At 47.0% G+C, this 20,452-nt stretch overlaps 2 protein-coding genes across 14 annotated transcripts in view; one reads left to right on the forward strand and one right to left on the reverse strand.

The window, feature by feature from the left end:
* The window catches only part of LOC105496485 (solute carrier family 2 member 10), a 36,523-nt gene extending 20,326 nt beyond the window's left edge, over nucleotides 1-16,197 (reverse strand). For 2 of the 13 annotated variants that reach the window (XR_011613279.1, XM_071079185.1), the window contains exon 1: nucleotides 15,945-16,197. Coding sequence is in view for 3 of the 13 variants with exons in the window: in XM_071079185.1 (XP_070935286.1) it covers nucleotides 15,945-16,197 (253 nt within the window). In the remaining 10 variants the exon portion in view is untranslated. The other 11 variants (XM_071079181.1, XM_071079179.1, XM_071079180.1 and 8 more) reach the window with 11 other exon arrangements.
* Nucleotides 16,196-19,235, forward strand: LOC105496486 (TP53 regulating kinase). The gene is made up of 2 exons (XM_011766963.2): nucleotides 16,196-16,478; nucleotides 18,647-19,235. The coding sequence occupies exons 1-2, from the start codon at nucleotides 16,196-16,198 to the stop codon at nucleotides 19,123-19,125; spliced, it is 762 nt and encodes a 253-aa protein (XP_011765265.2). The 3' UTR covers nucleotides 19,126-19,235.
* The last annotated feature ends 1,217 nt before the right edge of the window (nucleotides 19,236-20,452 follow it).

Consider the following 20,452-nt stretch of genomic DNA (forward strand, 5'->3'; position numbering starts at 1 on the left):
TCCACTCCTCATCTTCCGTTGCAGGGAGCCACCCCTTTTCCTTGTCTCACAGTCTCCTGGTTTGGGTGGAGAGGACCACCCCCACTTCCACCCTCAGTGCCCAGCCCCAGGGTGGTGTCCATGATCCAGATCCAACCAATCAGCAGATTCCTGGGCCCTAGGCAGAGGTGAATACCACGTGGGGGAACCTGGCCCAGTGAGAGTCGGCCCGAGCGTGTTTGCTCACCGGGGGTGCCAAGCTAGTGGTTTACCTGCCTGGAGCCACTGGGGGCCATCTTCCCCATGAAGGATTCCTGACAACACGGTATGAGCCCCTAGATCCAACTGTACCTGAAGCCACAGACTTCAGTGACCCATAAATACTCATCACCAATTTCTTGATTTTCTGAAGGTTGTCCTGTCATTTTTTTTTTTTTTAATCTCAGTACCCAAGTACCCTTCATATCAGCAGACAGTAATGTCTGCTTAGCGCCTTTCATTGGAAAAGTTTGAGGGAGTCCCTGAGCAATTCCCATGCATCTTCCTCAACTCTCCACTGCACTCCCTTTGCTTGGTCACACTGCAAGTTCCTTTGTGAGTCTTCCATATTCAACTAAGGAGGGCAGGGATAGAGATTGACTCATCCTGAGCCTCCGGGGCCCCAGCCCTGCCCTGACACCCAAGAGGAACTCAATGAAGTTTCTGCTGAATGAACAAATGACTGGATAGGGGACCAGGGCTATTTTACCTCATGGCATTTCTGGGGCTGTGTCAGATACCTCTGAACCTAAACTAATTCTACACAGCAGCCAGAAGGATCCTGGGAAAACCTAAATCAGGCCTCATCACTCTTCCACTCAGAGCCCTCCAAGGCTCCTATTTCACTCTAAGAAAAGCCAATGTCCTCACCATGGCCTTCAAGGCTCTACAGGATCCGTCCCCTCTCACTGGGCTCCAGCCACACTGGTTTCTTGCTGTTACTCTCACTCCAAGCACGTCCCAACTCAAAGCTTGGTACCTGCCAACCTCTCTGCCTGGGAAGTCCTTTCCCTACATGCCAACGGTTCCTTCCCTCCTCCCTTCTGATCTTTGCTGAAACATCCCTTTCTTGGTGAGGCTGTCCCTGGCCTTCTACGTAAAATTCAACCTCCCCGTAGCATCTAGCACTTTGTATCCCCTTCTGCACTTGTTTTTTCTGCATGGCACTTCTCATCATCCAAAATAACTATATAGTTTACATATTTTTTGGTCTCCCTCACCTGAAAGTCAGTCTCAAGGGAACAGGAGTGGTTTGTTTCTTCTCAGCTGTCTCCCTGATGCCAAGGACAGTTACTCAGCACTCAATCAACATTTGTTAAACGAATGATTGAGTAAATGAATGAAAAAACAAATGAACTGTGAGGACGTAGGAAATCCAGAGAGAAAGGATCTTGGCTCATGAACATCTGAAAGGTCCAGGGCCTGGAAGTGGCCATGGACAGGAAGCAGAGTAAAGCCTGGTCCTCAAATTAAGATGGCTTAGGCTGGGCATGGTGGCTCATGCCTATAATCCCAATACTTTGGGAGGCTAAGGCAAGAGGATCGCTTGAGTTCATGAGTTCAAGACCAGCCTGGGTAACATGGTGAAACTGCATCTCTACCAAAAAATACAAAAATTAGCCAGGTGTAGTGGCGGGGGCCTGTAATTCCAGCTCCTCAGGAGGCTGAGGTAGGAGGATAGCTTGAGCCTGGGAGGCGGAGGTTGCAGTAAGCCAAGACTGCAAGACTGCACTCTAGACTGGATGATAGAGCCGGACTTTGTCAAAAAGGAAGGAAGGAAGGAAGGAAGGAAGGAAGGAAGGAAGGAAGGAAGGAAGGAAGGAAGGAAGGAAGGAAGGAAGGAAGGAAGGAAGGAAGGAAGGGAGGGAGGGAGGGAGGGAGGGAGGGAGGGAGGGAGGGAGGGAGGGAGGGAGGGAGGGAGGAAGAGAGAAAGGAAGGGAAGGGAAGGGAAGGGAAGGGAGGGAAGGAAGGAAGGAAAGAATGAAAAGAAAGAAAAGAAAAGAAAAAAAATTAAGGAGAACCAATTAAGATGGCTTGACCTAAGTTTAGCAAGTGTGCATCCTTTCTATTAATTACTTGTCTAAACATAGGTTGTATGTGAAGATGTCCCACACTGGAGGAAATCCCTTAATCCTCTAAGCCCCTCACTGTGGAGGGCAGAGCTTCCCAGGGAGAGAGTCGGAGGCAGTGGGAGGGGGAAGAACCCAGGTTTGGGATGTAAGTATCTCCAGCCACAAGTCCCAGGCCTCCTGTTGGTGACACTACAGCACTGTCGCAACCAGAAGTCACAGAGCACTGTGTCCCCCCTGCACCAGAGACCTGCTGTGGCTTTCCCTGAAGCTCCAGGGAGAAGCCAGAAGTGAAATTGAACTGTATGAATATCCTCTTGCAGAAGGCTGGCTTCCAAATGTCCCAGCTGATACTTGGAGCACCCACTATAGCCAGTTAGTCTCCTAAGGGGCTGTATCTGTACCAGCTGGCTTAATCTCTAGTCAACCCTATGACAACCACTATTGTCATTCCCATTTTACAGAAATAACAACCACACTGAGAGGTGAAGACATTTGCTCAAGGTGACACAGTTTGTAAGTGACATAGCAGGAACTTGAACTTGGGCAGTCTGACTCCAGAATCCCAATATTGGGTGCAAGATAAAATAAAATCTCACATTCACTCACCATTTACCAGATATAGGTGATGAGCTGAGCACTGTAAGTTCATTTTTTCACATCATTCTCACGGCTGCCCTGTGATAAGGGTATTTGAGCATGACCAGAGAAGTTGGCAGACTCTCCCAGGTCAAAGTGGAATGGTGGAACAAAGTGAGAGGAATTGGGGCTAGAACCCAGTTCTGCCCCAAAAGGCTATAAAGAGAGCCCAATCCCTGGTCCCTGTTGTGAAGTGAGCAGTGTAAGAATTCTGGGGAGGACAGAGACCAGCAGCTGTGACTTGTGCCTCCCCCAGCACCAACACCCAGCCCTTGCTCTGCCCATAGAAGACACTCAGTAAATGGCTGTTGGGTTGACTTAGCAGGAATAGGAGGCGCAGGAGCAAGGGGCTAGGGCTAAGCTGAGTGTCCTTAAGAAGACTTTGACCTCTCTGGGCCTCAGTTTTTTCTCAGGCTCTGGGGGACTGTGATGTGGGGGTTAAGAGGATGGACTCTCCAGTCAGAGCCAGAACTGCTCACCAGTTTTACCATCAATGCACCATGAAAGGCCACATGGCACAGTGGTTAGGAATGCAGACTGGAGCCAGAATGCTGGATTCCTTCCCAGCTTCTCCTCTCCATAGCTGTGTGATCTTGGGGAACTCACCTCACATGTCTGGGCTTCCCCATCTACAAATGGGATAATAATGCCCACCTCCTAGGCTTACCTACATCATAGCCAGTGTTAGCTCCACAGAATGACTCAGAGCAAGGTTTGAAAAGAATTCAGGGCTGGGCGCGGTGGCTCATGCCTGTAATCCCAGCACTTTGGGAGGCCAAGGCAGCTGGATCACAAGGTCAGGAGATCGAGACCATCCTGGCCAATATGGTGAAATCCCTTCTCTACTAAAAATACAAAAATTAGCTGGGTGTGGTGGCATGTGCCTGTAATCCCAGCTACTCGGGAGGCTGAGGCAGGAGAATTGCTTGAATCAGGGAGCTGGAGGTTGCAGTGAGCCGGGATCATGCCACTGTACTCCAGCCTGGTGACAGAGCAATCATCTCGAAAAAAAGAAGAAGTCCAGCTTAAAACCCTTTTCCAACTTCCCGTGGCATTTGCAATAAAATCTGAAATTTTCACCATGGCCTACAAAGCCCTGCACACCTGTCTGCCATCCCTTTGACCTCGGTGCCCTGCCCGCTGTGCTCTGGCCATCCCGGCCTGGGCCACTCAAGCTCATTCCTGCCCGAGGGCCTTTGCACCGTTGCTGCCACCTGGAAGCTATTTCTCCAGATCTCAGCAAGACCCTTTTCTGAGGAAGGTCTCAGCTCCAAAACGTCCTACTCCAGAAAACCCACCTTGACCACCCACCTAACGAACCCACACCCTTGGCCTTCACGCCACCCCATTTCGTGGGTTCCACAGCACCTTCTCTCTCTCTGAAGTTATTCATAAACGTGTTTACCAGCTGCTCAACCAGAATGCCAGCTCCATGAGAGAGAGGATCATTGTCTATTTTGTTCATTGCTGAATCTCCAACCCCTACACCAATGTCTGGCACATAGTAGGTGCTCACTCAAGAATCAATGACTGACCCTTCGAGGCTTCCGAATGCAGAGAGAAAAATAGAGCCCTAGTCCCGAGTGGTAACAAAGCCATTCCCAACTCGTCCCATCCCAATGCTGTATTAGAATCTCCTTCTCTGCCCCCTCTCTGCAGAATCACGTCCAGAGGAGGGGGTTCGTCTGTTTTGTTCAAGGGTTCGTCGCGACAGCGTCCCCAGGCCCACAACAGCCTGGGGCACAGGGAATCCATGAAGTGCTTTGCTCCTTTCGGAGCCTCCATTTGTTCATCCGCAGACCAGGAACAACAGCACTTGCCTGGGGCTGTCGGATGAAGGCGCTCGGTAGAGTGCCTGGGCCCGAGTGGGCGCCGCAGCAAGTGAGGGGCCACTTTTTCCGGGGCACAAAGGACGATGGAAGGAAGCGCGACCGAGCCCCGTCCCAGCCCCCGCCGCAGGCCTGCAGTCCCGGGCCGGCCATCCCAGAGGCGGTATCCGGCCAGGGCGGCGCAGGGGGAGCCAAGAGGCGCGCACTCTTGGGGGCGCGCGGGGGCGGTGTCTACACTCCGGGAAGGGATCGGGCTTCCAGCCGGCAGCGCCTGATCGGGACTTACCCATGGCTAGCGGGACTCCGTGGCGTGCTGGGGGCGCTGGGGGGCCGGGCGCGCATCCCCCGGGCCGGAGTCCCCAACGCCGCCGCGGCCGGACAAACTTTGCGGCCCGCCCCCGCCTCTGTCCCTCCTGCCCTGCTATCCCGTGCGCAGCGCCGCCAACGCCACGTCGGCCAGCCAGGCCCCGGGGCCTGGAGGCGGGACAGAGGGAAGCCCGGGACCGCCCCCGGCCGCCCCAGGCCTGGCAAGGACCCCCTCCCTCGCCCACTGTCCTCCCGGGGGCCCCCACCCGCCGTCTCCCGGGTCCCCTTCATTGTAGCCCTCCCCTAGAGGGGACACACTGGCCAGCCATCCTCCCTAGTAGAAGAGCCCACACGCACTGTCTTCCCCGGCCTCTTTGCAGGGAAGAGGTGTCCCAATCACTGGTCCACACTTGTCTGGCCTCCCCAGCGTGCGCACACACACAACACACACAACACACACATCTACACCGAGTGAGACACTCGCGCATACCCACTGGAGCCGCTCACTGTCTCATGGATTCCTCCCTCATTCACTCCACGCTTGCGTTTGGACACCACCACATGCCAGGCACTATGCTCCGCTTGGGATGGGCTGAAGAACAAAACAGGTCTTTTGTTTACCTTCTGGGAGGGGAAGAGTTTACATTCTAGGAGAAGACGAAAAAGAAATAACTAAAGGATCCTGAGAAATATCAGCTAGTGATAAAGACTAGGCAGAGAGTTAAACTAGGGTGGTGGGTTAGGCAGGCACAGGTGGCTGAATTAGCTCGCTGATCTTAGGAGAGGATATCTGAGCAGAGACCCGGCATTCCCCGCAGAGGGAACAGCAAAGACAAAGGCCCCGGGGTGGGAAAGAGCTTATGGGGTATAAAGAACGCAGAAATGAAGCCAGAGTGTCTGGAGCAGAGGAGAAGACAGGGAGAGAGGAGGGAGATGGGGGCTAAGGGAGGGGCTTTGGTGGGCCAGGGTCAGGAATGTAGATTTCACCCCCATCAGCAGGAGAGATAACTGGGGAGTTCTAACTGGTTAAGGGCGGGAATACTCAGCCTTCCCACCTGGGAGGCTGTTGCAAGGTGAGAAGTTGGTTTGGGCTCATGTCACAGTGGTGAGGTTGGAGAAAAGTAGGCAGATCACATATACACTCAGTAAGAACTTACAGACTGGAAGAGGGGCAGCTTGGGACTGGGAAAGGAGATCCAGAGTTCTGTCTTGGCTGCGTGACATTTGAGGTGCTCAGCAGGTATCCATGTGGAAATAGGTGGGCAGTTGGCTATGAGCCTGGGATTCTGGAAAGGGGTAGGCTGGGGACACCACCATTAATGCTCACTCGGGCAAAAATGCATGTACAAGCCCAGCACTCACATGGGCGCAGCCCCATCCAGCCTCTCAATACGTGTTCACAGATAGGCACCTTCGCACATGTGCACCAGTAGCTGTACCCTCACCAGCCAAAGTCACAGCGACCCCTACCGTACAGGTGGATACACAGGCGTTCTTCCATGCTACAGGCACAAGCAGGTATCTCAGCAAAGATAACAGCATCCACAAGACCTCTGACCAGGGGATCCTTGCACAGTTTCAAAAATAGTAATAGCTGGGGCAGTTTGAAAACATGGCTCCAGAATTCGTCGTTCCTTCCCTTGAAATCAAAGTGGGCTTGTGACTGGTTTGATCAGTAGCCTGTAAAGTGACACTGTGTAACTTCTGAGACTGGGTCACTGGAACACTGGTGCCTGGATCCCTGAGCCTTCATGTAAGAAGTCCGATTACACGGAGACCCTCCTGGTATTCGTGGCCTAGTGGCATCCTCTTCTCTTCTAGATGTCACTAGAAGTATCACTTAGCAACTTACTTCTAATGAATAGAAGACAGCAAATGTGGTGGATGTCATTTTTGGATTAGGTTATAAATGATGGAGATTTCTGTGTTGTTCAGTTTCGAGATCTCTCACTCGTTTGCTCTGATGAAGCCTTTGAGCTGCCATGTTTCGAGCTTCCCAATGGAGAGGCCTACATGGTGCGAAGCTACTGAATCACATAGCTAATGCCTTCAGGCAATAGCCAGTGAGGGACTAAAGTCCTTAGATCAACAGCCCCTAAGGAGCTAAATCTGGCCAACAAGCTTGTGGTCAGCTTGGACATGACTCTTCCCTCAGCCTAGCCTGGAGGTGGCTCTAGTCCTGGCTGACACCTTGATTTCAATCTTGCAAGATTCTAAGCTCTTGCTCAGAGCTAAGGTGTACTAAATTTTTTATCCTAGAAGACATGAGATAATAAATGTTTGTTTCTTTAAGCCGCTAAATTTCGGGGGTAATTTGTTACACAGTGATAAATAACTAATACACATTTCATTATTGTTAATTATCTTGATTAGAAAAAGGAGATGGATCATCTCCAGGAGAAAGTAGGGATTAGGTTATATCTACATGGACACTGGGAGGCTTATCACCCTCGGCCTTGAATCTCTCCTCTGACCCTTGAACAGTTAACCATCAGAAGCTGAGAAATCGGTGAGGATAGTATCTAACTTTAATTCAGTGTGATCTTAAGGGACTGAAAATGCCTTTGCAAAGATTAGAGAGTGAGAGAAATCTGGCATGGTTGACTCCATCTTGCCTCTAACCTCACAGGCTACCTGTCTTCACTTATTTCTGGGCATAGGCCAAGCCAATCATGAGAGGAGTTTAGTTTATATTTTAACTTTGAAGTAGGGATAATAATCGCTCCCTAAAACTAACCCCCTCCTTGCTCAGGGACTGAAGCCACCTTTGTAAAATTAATGAAAGTCCATGAGGTTAGGATTATAGGATGGGCCTGAATTATGCTAAAATGCAGATGTGGTTTTGATAATTCCTTACTGTTCAGGAGTCAGGTGGCCAGAGGTCACAAGATTTGTAATTTTCCCAATTGCTCGTGTAGATATCAGCACTATTGTAGAACCTAATATTCATCTTTTGAGATATTTTTCATGCTTTCACATCCTGGCAACCAACTGACCCCACCTGGACCAAAGATTCATGACTCAACTGGTCCCGTGGCCCCCATCTAGAGGCAGACTCAGTGCACGGGGCCATTTTCCATATCTCAATGATTTCAACCCCCAACCAATCAGCAGCACCCAATCCCTAGCCCCCTGCCCACCAAAGTATTTATAAAAACTCTGGCTTCTGAAGTTTTCAGAGACTCATTTGAGTAATAATTCCACCTAGCCCACTAGGCAAACTCCTAGTCCAGGAGTTTGAGACCTGGCCAGCAGGGCACAACCCAATCTCTACTAAAAATACACAAAATTAGCAGGGCATTGTGGCTCACACCTGTAGTCCTATAGTACCAGCTACTCGGGGGATTGCAGCAGGAGGACTGCTTGAGCCTGGGTGGGGGGTGGTCGTTGAGGCTGCAGTGAGCCCTGATCGTGCCACTGCACTCCAGCCTGGGCGACAGAGTGAGACCCTGTCTCAAAAAAAAAAAAAAAAAAAATGACATTTAAGCTACTGTGTGACAATTTGTTACAGCAGCAATGAGAAACCAGTGCAGAAGGGTCTGTCCCTTCTGCTGGGGTTGCTGGGCTGGTTGATGTGGAGCTCATCATGAGAAGGGGAGCACTGCTGGAGATAAAGCCATCGAAGAGGAAAGCAATAGAGGCAGCCAGACACATCGTGTGAGCCCCTGGGTCCAGCTGCATCTAAAATAAACTTCCTTTTGTGTTTAAGCTTGTTTCTGTCATTTGCAGCCACCATGGCGATGAATAATGCAAAATGTATCCCCATTAGGCAGTCACTGGCAGTGCTGTGCTCAGTCCCCTGAATGCCTTGCCCTTCAGAGCGCATGACTGACAGTCAAGCTGGCATCTGCATCTGGGCTCTCTCTGCCCCTGCTCTGCTGCTCTGTGGCAGGCCAGGAGCACAGAGAAAGTAACATCTCTTGGGAACAACCCTCAATCAACGACTGCTGTCTGAGTACCCGGCTCCCTTGCCCCTTGGGTCTGAGGCCTGCGTCATCTACACTGGCTTCTGTTCCCCAGTGGGATTCAGCTGTAGTTGCCCAGAGTGGAAATGGGCTCACCTTTCACCGGCTGCCTTCCTGTCCTTACCTCACTCCTCTCCTGGTGTTTCTTGAGATTACAGTTGTCTAGGAGTTGGAGACCAGCCTGGGCAACACAGTAAGACCCCCATCTCTATAAAAAAAAAATACAAAAATTAGTTAGGTGTGGTGGCTCATGCCTGTAGTCTTAGCTACTCAGGAGGCTGAGGCCAGAGAATCGCTTGAGACCAGGGGGTTTGAGGCTGCAGTGAGCTGAGATCATGCCACTGCACTCCAGCCTGGGTGACAGAGTGAGACCCTGTTTCTTAAAAAAGAAAAAAAAAAAAAAGCAGAGACCAAGGAGAAGGGGGAGTTCCATGGGAGATGAGTTTGGAAGAGGATGCAGGGATATCATGCAGGACCTCCTGGGCTGAATAAGGATTGGATCTTTATCCTAAGTGCAGTGGGGGAGCCACTGAAAGGCTTTAAATGGAGTTTCCTGCCACGGAAGCCAGAACTAGTCTGACCATAGCAAGCCTGGGTCTTGTAAGTTATGTTTTCATGCAGATTGCTAAGGCAAGGGCTCAGATGAATTTGGTAACCATAGAGACAACTACGTGGACACTAACAATTATGATAATGAAGCCACAAACTTGGGAAACTGGGAGTTATAAATATAATTGGTTCTGGGTAGGTTTTGAGTAGTCTGGGCTGATGAAAGGTGCTAGAAACCACATTATGCCAACAGAAAGGGTCTTATGTTTGAAAAAGCGACCTGCCTCGTGTATGAATGAAACCTAAGGACTGCAGAGCTCAAGGCATTGGTATCATAGCAACCCTCAGACCAAAGGGGCTTTTCTTTGGTATTTCAAACAGCGCCCCAATGACTGGGGGATGGAAGGAAGGAAAATGAACACATGAAGAGTGTCTGCTATCCACCAGGCACCCTTATGTTGAACATCTTGTTTGATTTTTATAAACACTTGCCAAAGTAGAACTAATTATCCCCATTCTGAAGATGATTAAACTGAAAATTCAGAAAAATGATGTTGGTGGGTGTCACAGTGTGCCAGCCATTTGTGGCTGCCTTTCCAATAGCTATGCCCAGCTCCTTTGCTCATTGCTTGTAGAACACATCTCCATCTTCAAAGGCTGAAGATGCCAGATCCTCACTTTTCCAGCTTCCTCTGTAGCTAAGCCAAAGACACATGAGTCAACTGTGACCGATGCCCTTTACGGGAAGTGTGATGGGGAGAGGAGAGGCGTCAGCAAAGGATTTTTCTCCCAAATCAAGAGAACTATACAGGAGGTACTGCTCCTCTTCTTGAACCAAATGTTTTTGTGTCTTCGGATAATGTGTGGAACTTTGGTAGCCATCTTGAGATCAAAAGGTGACAAGGATAAGGACCAAAACAACAGGCTGAGGCTGGTGGAAAGAATGAAAAGACCCCGTGTCCTTGGTATCTAATGACAGCTGGGACCTTCCACCTCTTGAAATTATTTATTTATTTATTGAGACGGAGTTTTGCTCTTGTTGCCCAGGCTGGAGTGCAATGGTGTGATCTCGGCTCACTGCAACCTCTACCTCCAGGGTTCAAGTGATTCTCCTGGCTCAGCCTCCCTAGTAGCTGAGACTACAGGCACATGCCACTACGCTCTGCAATTTTTTTTGTATTTTCAGTCGAGACGGGGTTTCGCTATGTTGGCCAGGCTGGTCTCGAACTCCTGACCTTAGGTGATCCACTTGCCTCAGCCTCCCAAAGTGCTGGGATTACAGGCATGAGCCACCACACCCAGCCACACCTCTTGAAATTTTGGGAGATAATAAATGAACTTATTGTTTATGCCAATTAAGCTAATTAGTTGACTGATGTTACTTGCAGTTTAAAATATCAAAACCATTGCACTCTATTAATGGTCCTCCAGTATCATTCTTCCCCTACTTCCTTTTAGTAATAATAACACAGGGTTTTAGCTGAGTTCATGACTGCCCTGCTAAAGAATACACTTCTCAGCTTCCTTTGCATCTTCCATGTGACTAAGTTCTGGCCAATAGGATAAGAGTGGAAGTGACATGTGCAACTTTGGGCCCAGTTCTTAGCTGGTTGATCTCTTTTTCCTGGTTGTCATCACCCTTTTTGCTGAGTGGAGAGGGCAACAAGTAGAGTAGACTCAAAGGAGGAAGCAACAAGTTGAGAATAACAGATCTGGACTGTTTCATAAGCAAGAATTAATCTCTCTCATATTTAAGCCACTATTTGTAGGTTACTTTGTTACAGCAGTTTATTTTGTTTCCTAGCTAATTAATACAGTAACCACAACACACCTCCACTCAGTAGTGGTACAAGTCAGGGTTCTTGTTGCAAGCCACACAAGGATGGGGCAAAGGAGAGGCTTCTACAGTGGGAGGTGGTTTCTGTGTTTCCCAAGACACCACACAATGGGAAGCCCCTTCCCCGCCAAGGAGCAGTGGTTGGATCCTGGGGGTCCATTTTTAATTGTCATCATACTAAATACTCCATAATAATCATAGCTTCCATTTCGAAGAGCGTATCATGTTCCCAGCACAGTTCTATGTGTTTTACCTCGTTACCCATTTAATCGTAACATAAACCCTACAATCTTCTTTTACAGATGAGGAAACTAAAGCACAGAGAGGTTAAATAACTTACTCTTCCTCAAACATGTCAAGCACACTTCCTCTTTGGGGCCCCTCCTGTCTGGAAAGATCTTCCCCCAGGAATCCATTCACAGGGCTCAAATGTCACCTTTTCGTGGACACCCTCTCAACCACTTTATTTAAAATTAGGCCGGGCATGGTAGCTCACATATGTAATCCCAGAAGTTTGGGAGGGAGGCCAAGGCAAGAGGATCACTTCAGGCCAGGAGTTCGTAACCAGCCTGCACTACATAGGGAGACCCTGTCTCTACAAAAAATGATAACAATTGGCTGCAAGTGGTGGCACATTCCTGTGGTCCCAGCTACTCAGGAGGCTGAGGTAGGAGGATTGACTGCTTGAGCCCCAGGAGGTTGCACCACTGCACTGCAGCCTGGGCAACACAGCAAGATCCTGTCTCAGTTAAAATAAAAATAAAAAATAAAATAAAATAAAACTGGATCATTCCCTCCAACCCCACTCTACTACCCATAGGGTAACCATATATTGTATCATCCAAAATTGGATGCTTTTGAGAGTAAAGAGGGGACACTAGGCTGGGTGTGGTGGCTCATGCCTATAATCCCAGCATTTTGGGAGGCCGAGGCAGGCAGATCACCTGAGGTCAGGAGTTCAAGACCAGTCTATCCAACACGGTGAAACCCCATCTCTACTAAAAATACAAACAAATTAGTTGGGCATGGTGGCATACACCTGTAGTCCCAGCTACTCAGGAGGCTGAGGCCCGAGAATCACTTGAACCCGGGAGGTTGAGGTTGCAGTGAGCCAAGATCATGCTACTGCACTCCAGCCTGGAAAACAGAGTGAGATTCCATCTCAAAAAAAAAAGGCAGGGGCACTAATGATAGTTATTCCAGGGTAACAGGTAAAAACTAGGGCTGTCCCTGGCAAGCCCAGATGCAGGTCATCTTTCCCATCCCCCTTCCCCACTTGATTTATCTCCTGCTAGCCCCTGTCAACGACACATTTTCCTTATGTGTTTATTGTCAGTTTCTACCCACTAGAAAATAAACTCCATGGAGGCACTAACAATGATTCTCTATTTTCTTTACAGCTCTGTCCTCAGGGCCTAGCACAGTGCCTGGCCTATAGTAGTTACTCAATAAATATTTACTAAATGAATTAGTGAATAAATGAATGAATGGGCATCTGGTGCTGATGGGTGGGAAGTGAGGAAGAGGCCATAGATTCTCTTTCAGGCTCAGAAAGGGCTAAAAAGTAGAAGCCTCCCTCCCCTTTACTGCTTGGCTGTTCTACCCAGAGCTCAGCTGCATATTTGGCAGCCAGAGGTCAAGGCCTCAAAGGGCCATGCTTGATGCAGTCACCCCAGGCTCACAGCACCTCTCTTCCAGCAAGAAAAATCCTCTGGGACCAGGCCACTGTCCTTGTTCTTTCAGCTCCCTGCCTGTCCCCAGTGCCAACTTGCTCCAGCCATGTGGAGCTGCTGGTTCTTGTCCAACCCAACCGTACCCTGTGTCTGTTCTCGCTGCCTGGAACCTGAGCACCCTCCCACTCCACCCTCTGACTGAGCTTTCCAGCACCTGAAAAACTCAGTGAAGATGAAGATATGAGAAAATGAGACATGAGTTTGACTGAAGCATAAATAGGCACAAAACTTTGGGAGGGTAGTTTGGCTGAGGTGTTGAGTTTCAAAGTGCTTGTCACCTACAACCCAGTGATATCACTTGGATAAGCCTGCTCCTGCAGCACTGTTTATGAGACAAAAAAAAAAAAAAAGAAACAAAACTGGAGGAGTAACGTTGTTAAAATGTCCTACAGATTCCATGTAATTCCTATCAACATTCCAATGACATTTCTTGTAGAAGTAAAAAATTCTAGAATTTATATAGAATCAGAATAGACTCCATATAGTCAAAGCCATCTTGAGCAAAAAGAACAAAACTGGAGGCATCACATTACCTGACTTCAAAATATACTACAAAATTATAGGAATCAAAACAGCATGCCACCAGCATAAAAACAAGCACATAGACCAATGGAACAGAATACAGAGCCCAGAAATAAATCCACACACTTATAGTCAATTGATTTTCATCAAAAATGCCAAGAACACATAATGGAGAAAGGACAGTCTTTTCTATAAATGGTGTTGGGACAACTGGATATTCATGTGAAAGAAATTAGACCCTTATCTTATATCATATGCAAAAATCAACTCAAAATGGATTAGACTTTAGTCTAATGTAACAGCCAAAACCATAAAACTCTTATAAGAAAACAGGGACAAAATGCCATGGCATTGGTCTGAGCAATGATTTTTTGTGTATGACCCTCAAAACACAGGCAGCAAAAGTGAAAATAGACAAATGGAATTGCATCAAACTAAAATGCTTCTGACCAGTCAAGAAAAAAGAAAAAAGAGTGAAAAGACAAACTACTGAAAGGGAGAAAATGTTTGCAAACCATACATCTGATAAGGGGTTAATATCCAAATATATAAGGAATCCAATCCAATAGTAAGAAAGGACAAAACCTGAATTAAAAGTGGGCAAAAGATCAAAAGAAATATTTCCCAAAAGAAGACATAAAAATGGACGACGGGTATATTTTAAAAATGCTCAACATCACTAATCATCAGAGAAATGCAAATTAAACCCACAATGAGATATCACCTCTGACCTGTTAGAATGGCTATGATAAAACATAAGAAAGATAAAAAGTGTTGGCAAGGACGTGGAGAAAAGGGAACCCTTGCACCCTGTTAATAGGAATGTAAATTAGTACGACATTATGGAAAACAGTATGGAGGTTCTTCAAAAAATTAAAAATAGAACTACCTTATGATCCAGCAACCCTACTACTGGGTACATATCCAAAGGAAACAAAATCAGTATATTGAAGAGATGTCTGCACTCCCATGTTAATTGCGGCATCATTCGCAATTCTCAGTCTAAGTGTCCATCAATAAATGAATGGATACAAATATGGTACATTTATATACATAATGGAATACTACTACTCAGCCTTTAAAAAGAATGGAATGCTGTCATTTACAGCAATATGGATGGAACTGGAGGACATTGTGTTAAATGAAATAAGCCAGGCACAGAAAGACAAATATCCCATGATCTCATTTGTATGAGGAAGGTAAGAAAAGTTGAACTCAGGCAAGCAGAGTAGAATGGTGGTTACCAGGCGCTGGGGCAGGAGGAGGGAGATTGGGAGGATTTTGAGATGTTAGTCAAAGGACACAAAATTTCAGTTAGGAGGAAACATTCATGAAATCTATTGCACAACATGGTGACTATAGATATAACAATGTGTTGTATTCTTGAAAAATGTGCTAAGATAATAGATTTTAAGTGTCCTCATCCCCAAAATGATGAGTATGTTAGGTAACATTAACTAGCTGGATTTAGCCACTCCACAATGTACACATATTTCAAAACATGTTGCTCATGATAAATACGTACAATTTTTAATTTCCCTTATGTACCTCTTCATCTGGCTGTTCATTTTTATCTTTTATACTATCTTTTATAATAAACTGGCAATAGTAAGTAAAGTGTTTTTCTGAAAAACAACAAACTGGAAACAACTGCTTAGCAACAAGAAACTGCCTGACCAAGTAGAAGGATGTGGTAGTTCTGTATGTACTGATATGGAATATAGTCCGAGATAAATTGTTTAGGAAAATGAAATGCAAGTTGCAAAAGAACCCACAGTATGATGTCATTTATGTTGGAAAAAAGGCCACAATGATGTGTGAGTGTGCGCACTGAATAAAAGAAAGTTCTGGAAAGAAACTAACGGCCAGCGGTGTCACAAGGAGGATGGGCAGTTTATTTATATGTGTGTGTGCGCGCAAAGTTCCGTATTGTAAGAATTTGCTACAGCCTGTGTTATTAGCTTTGTAATGAAACAGGTAGAAACTGAAAAAGTTTAATTCCTCCCAATTCAGTTTAGGTTCTGTCTCCGGAAAACTTTCCTGGATTCCCCAGCCCCCACTCCCCGCCCCATCCCACCACCCCCACTGCCCTCTCTGAGTCTCAATTTTCTTTTCTGTAAGGATTTTCATCATTTAATCTTATTTCTTCTGAATGCACTAAATGGTAGTTATCCTAGCACTTAAGAGGATGTCGGAAACACGGTTCATTGTCTGACCCTTCCGACACTGACTAGTATGAGTACATTCTGGGGGGAATTTAGGAGTCAGGGGAAGAGGTGTTCCAAAAAGACACTACTAGAGGGTGCACCTGTCCAGGAGGAGACTCCTTAAGTGAGCAAAGAGCGTCCGACGTTTTTCTCGAGAGGAGCTGAAGTTTTCCGGAAAGAGACGACCAACTGGGAGGTGATCTCCCAAAACCGGTTGCGGGAATCACCGAAGATTTCCGGAGAGCCAAGGAGTAGGGAAGAGCCACTTACCGAGAGTTGCCGAACGTGTACGGAGATAGCCGAAGAGGTGAAAGGCGGGGCCACAAGAGCCCTTCCTGCAGGGAACCCAAGGCTTCAGAGAGCCGAAAGGTTGGGAGGCGTAACCACTCACAGGCCGGAAGTGTCCGGGGCGGAAGCGTTCGGGTAACCGAAGAAGTACCAGGATTTCCGAAGCAAGCCGAAGCATCGCGACAGTTTTCAGAGAGAGCGGGTCGGTCGGAGCTGTACCGCCGAGCACAGTCATGGCGGCGGCCAGAGCTGCTGCCCCGGACGATGGCGAGGACCCCGCGCCAGAGGCTGAGGCTCTGGCCGCGGCCCGGGAGCGAAGCAGCCGCTTCTTGAGAGGCCTGGAGCTGGTGAAGCAGGGCGCCGAGGCGCGCGTGTTCCGCGGCCGCTTCCAGGGCCGCGCGGCGGTGATAAAGCACCGCTTCCCCAAGGGCTACCGGCACCCGGCGCTGGAGGCGCGGCTTGGCCGGCGGCGGACGGTGCAGGAAGCGCGGGCTCTCCTCCGCTGCCGCCGCGCGGGTAAGGAGGGCCCGGATCCTGGCGTGGGCGGCCCCGAGGCTCTGGGGCCTGGGCGGGTGAGGGACTCTCCTGCGCTCCGAGCCTCGGTTTGCCTCAGTTTCTCCTTCTGTGCCTTCTGCCGTGGCCAGCCTTTCGGAAATGTTATTCTTTCATCCCTTTCTTCATTCGTTAAGTCTTAAGAAACCACGTGGCCTTGCAGCGTCAAGCGTTTGTCCTGGGGCCGTTCTGCCAGGTTCAAATCTGGACGCTGTCATTATTGCTCAACGTCGAACATCTTTAACTTCCCTGAGCCTTGATTTCCCCATTTGACTCGTTTCAATTTTCGATCATTATCTTTTCATTTATTAGTTTTAAGAAACATGTAATTACAAGTACTTGCCCCACTGGAGCCAGGCTGTCTGGGTTGAAATACTAACTCTGCTGCTTATGTAGCCTTTCAACAAGTTATTTAGCCTCTCACCTTCCTTCGGTTTTTTCACCTGTAAAATGGGAGACATAGTAGCAATATCCATGTCATAGGGATGTTGTGACCATTAGAGGAGGTCTGTGTGCAGTGTATTGTGTTCGAATGTGTGCCTGGCACATAGTGCTCAGTAAGTGTTGGATTTCATTAAATTGCCTATTTATTGTGCGCCAGCGCCATAAACCTTGTCCTCAGTTGAGAAAGTGACACTCAGAGAGAAGTAACTTGCCCAAGGTTACACGGCTACTAAGTGGCCGGTCCAGGCCCTCAGATCCGTATGCCTCTGACTCAGAAGTACTGGCTTTTTAATTTTACGCTTCGTGCCTTTCTTTTATTAGTATTTTTTAGGTACTTGTGGGTGCCAGGACATTGTTAAGTGCTGGGAGATCTAGCAAGGGGGGACATTCAGTAGCCAACAAGCAGACACATTGCTGCCCTTTCAGAGACTGAAGATTTCACGAACTTATTTGTGTGTTCATATTTCTGTTTTCAGCCTCTTATGATATGTTTCGTTAAGCAGAGATTGTATTATAGCTGGCTTGTTTATTGCTGTATCCCCATTGATACATCTCTCAGTTTCTAGAAAAGTATACTGAGCCTGGTTGACTTTCAGTAAAAATTCATTTGAGTTTATTGTAGCAGAAACTGAGACTTAGAGAAGTTAATGTAATTTTTTTTTTTTTTTTTTTTTTTTTTTGAGACGGAGTCTCGCTCTGTCCCCCAGGCTGTAGTGCAGTGGCCAGTCTCGGCTCACTGCAAGCTCCGCCTCCCGGGTTCACGCCATTCTCCTGCCTCAGCCTCCAGAATAGCTGGAACTACAGGCGCCTGCCACCACGCCTGGCTAATATTTTGTATTTTTGGTAGAGACGGGGTTTCACCATGTTAGCCAGCATGGTCTCGATCTCCTGACCTCGTGATCCACCTGCCTTGGCCGAGAAGTTAATGTAATTTTAAGATTAGATTAGACAACTAATAAGAAAAGGAGCTGGGATTTGAACCCTGTCCTCTCTGACTGTGAAGATGAACCTCGAAGCCAGCACACTGCTTGGCCTCCTGTTTGTGTCCTCATCAGTAGAAACTGCTCTGACTGGGCTGTGCCTTGCTGTTTGTTTTTGTATTTTGAGACAGTGTCTCACTTTGTCACCCAGGCTGGAGTGCTGCAGTGGCGCAATCTCGGCTTACTGCAACCTCTACCCCCTGAGTTTGAGCTATTCTCCTGCCTCAGCCTCCCGAGTAGCTGGGACTACGGGTGCATACCACCACGCTCTGCTAATTTTTGTATTTTTAGTAGAGATGGGGTTTCACCCTGTTGGCCAGGCTGGTCTCGAACTTCTGACCTCTAGTGATCCGCCCGCCTCGGCCTCCCAAAGTGCTGGGATTACAGGCATGAGCCACCACACCCGGCCTTTGTTTTGTTTGTTTTTTAGAGAGTGAGTGTGACAAATGAAGTTCAGTGAGAAAGGGTGGTTTGGAAGGGAGGAGGAAGCTATGGCCTCCTCAGTTTAGCTGTGGGGTGGTCCCAGGTATAGTCCTGCAGGGGGCAGGAGCAGGGGAATATTCCATTCAGTTGTACCATTCCCTGTAGCATTCCTAAATCGTCCTGAAATAAGTAGATATAGATGGAAAAACTGGCTTAATCTTTGAAAATTAAGTTTATCCATTAAAAAAAAATCCAACCCAATAACCACTTATGTCTTGATTTCAGGAATATCTGCCCCAGTTGTCTTTTTTGTGGACTATGCTTCCAACTGCTTATATATGGAAGAAATTGAAGGCTCAGTGACTGTTCGAGATTATATTCAGTCTACTATGGAGACTGAAAAAACTCCCCAAAGTCTCTCCAACTTAGCCCAGACAATTGGGCAGGTTTTGGCTCGAATGCACGATGAAGACCTCATTCATGGTGATCTCACCACCTCCAACATGCTCCTGAAACCCCCCCTGGAACAGCTGAACATTGTCCTCATAGACTTTGGGCTGAGTTTCATTTCGGCACTTCCAGAGGATAAGGGAGTAGACCTCTATGTCCTGGAGAAGGCCTTCCTCAGTACCCATCCCAACACTGAAACTGTATTTGAAGCCTTTTTGAAGAGCTACTCCACCTCCTCCAAAAAGGCCAGGCCAGTGCTAAAAAAATTAGATGAAGTGCGCCTGAGAGGAAGAAAGAGGACCATGGTTGGGTAGGAAAATGTGTATGACAGCCACACACAGTGAAGCTCTTTTTTCAAAGTAAATTTGAAGAAATACTAAAAGTATGAGATGAGATCTAAGTAAAGGTGTTAAGATATTTTTAAGTGGTGTGTGATCGTGCCTGTGGTGTCATTATCATCTGCACTTCACTCTACTCAAGAGCTTACTATGTGTCTGAGTCATGTTCTAGGCAGAACTGGGTATTTAAATCTAGGACAGGCTTCTCCCAGATTGTGACATGTATGTCTCAGTTATATGGGTGTGGCATTGAACCACATAATGAGAATGTTACTCTCTTTTTAGTCCTTGTGAGACAAGGATGAAGTCTCAGTGATACTCACTGAGCTTACTGGCCCTCTAACCCAGTGTTTTTTTTGTTGTGTACATGATATATTTATTTTGAAACCAGTTTAATGGGATACAACCAGCATTTTTTAAAATGAAATAGAATTGCAGCATAGAAAATATCAATGTATTGTTTTATGAAACTTTCACATGTATATGTAGACAAGGATATGTACTGAGTTTTGATGTCAAATATATTTCTCTTTCAGGGTCATGATCAAAAAATGAAAAATCTGCTTAACTCCAATTTCTCTTTTAAAAAAGCAGACTTACAGCTTTCAGGCAACTGAAATTCATGTTAACATTGTTTTTATTTTTATTGTTTTGTATTTTTGTGGTTACCTTCTAAGACAAGTGATTGATATAAAGTTCCTTTTAAGTTTATACAGGTAAGTAAACTGAGTTGATTTCTGTCACAGGCAATGAGTAGGTAGAGCAAAAATGATGAAGTGACTTGTGAAGACTGAAGTTTGATGAAGTCTGGTTTAAGGTACAGATAAGCTGAGTGTGGATGCAAAGGTACCAGGAGCTAGCTTTTAACCTTGCCCAGCCTCAATTTCTTTTCTTAGAAGAAGCTGTGTGTGGGTGGGAAGGGAACGGATGTATAATAAAATACCTTTCTTCCTTGTAAACTCCAATCAACAAACATATTTTGAGTACCTTTTATGTTCCTTGGCACCCTGTTGGGTGTTGGGTACAATGGTGAGCCAGACAGACATAGCGCCTGTTCTTTTGTAAGAAAATTTATTTTTATAAAAAATTATAAAGTAGTGTGATGTTTTGATACACATTATGAAATGATGACTACAGCCGAGCTAATTAACACCCATCACCTCACATAGTTACTTTCTTGTTTCTTAATATAGACATTTACAGCTGTGAATTTCTCTCTGCACACTTTTCATCACACACTCTCAGTTTTGGTATTTTGTGTTTTTGTTTTCATTAATCTCGAAGTATTTTCTAATTTCCCTTG

The sequence above is a fragment of the Macaca nemestrina genome, chromosome 15, assembly GCF_043159975.1.
Source record: "Macaca nemestrina isolate mMacNem1 chromosome 15, mMacNem.hap1, whole genome shotgun sequence".
Lineage (NCBI taxonomy): Eukaryota > Metazoa > Chordata > Mammalia > Primates > Cercopithecidae > Macaca > Macaca nemestrina.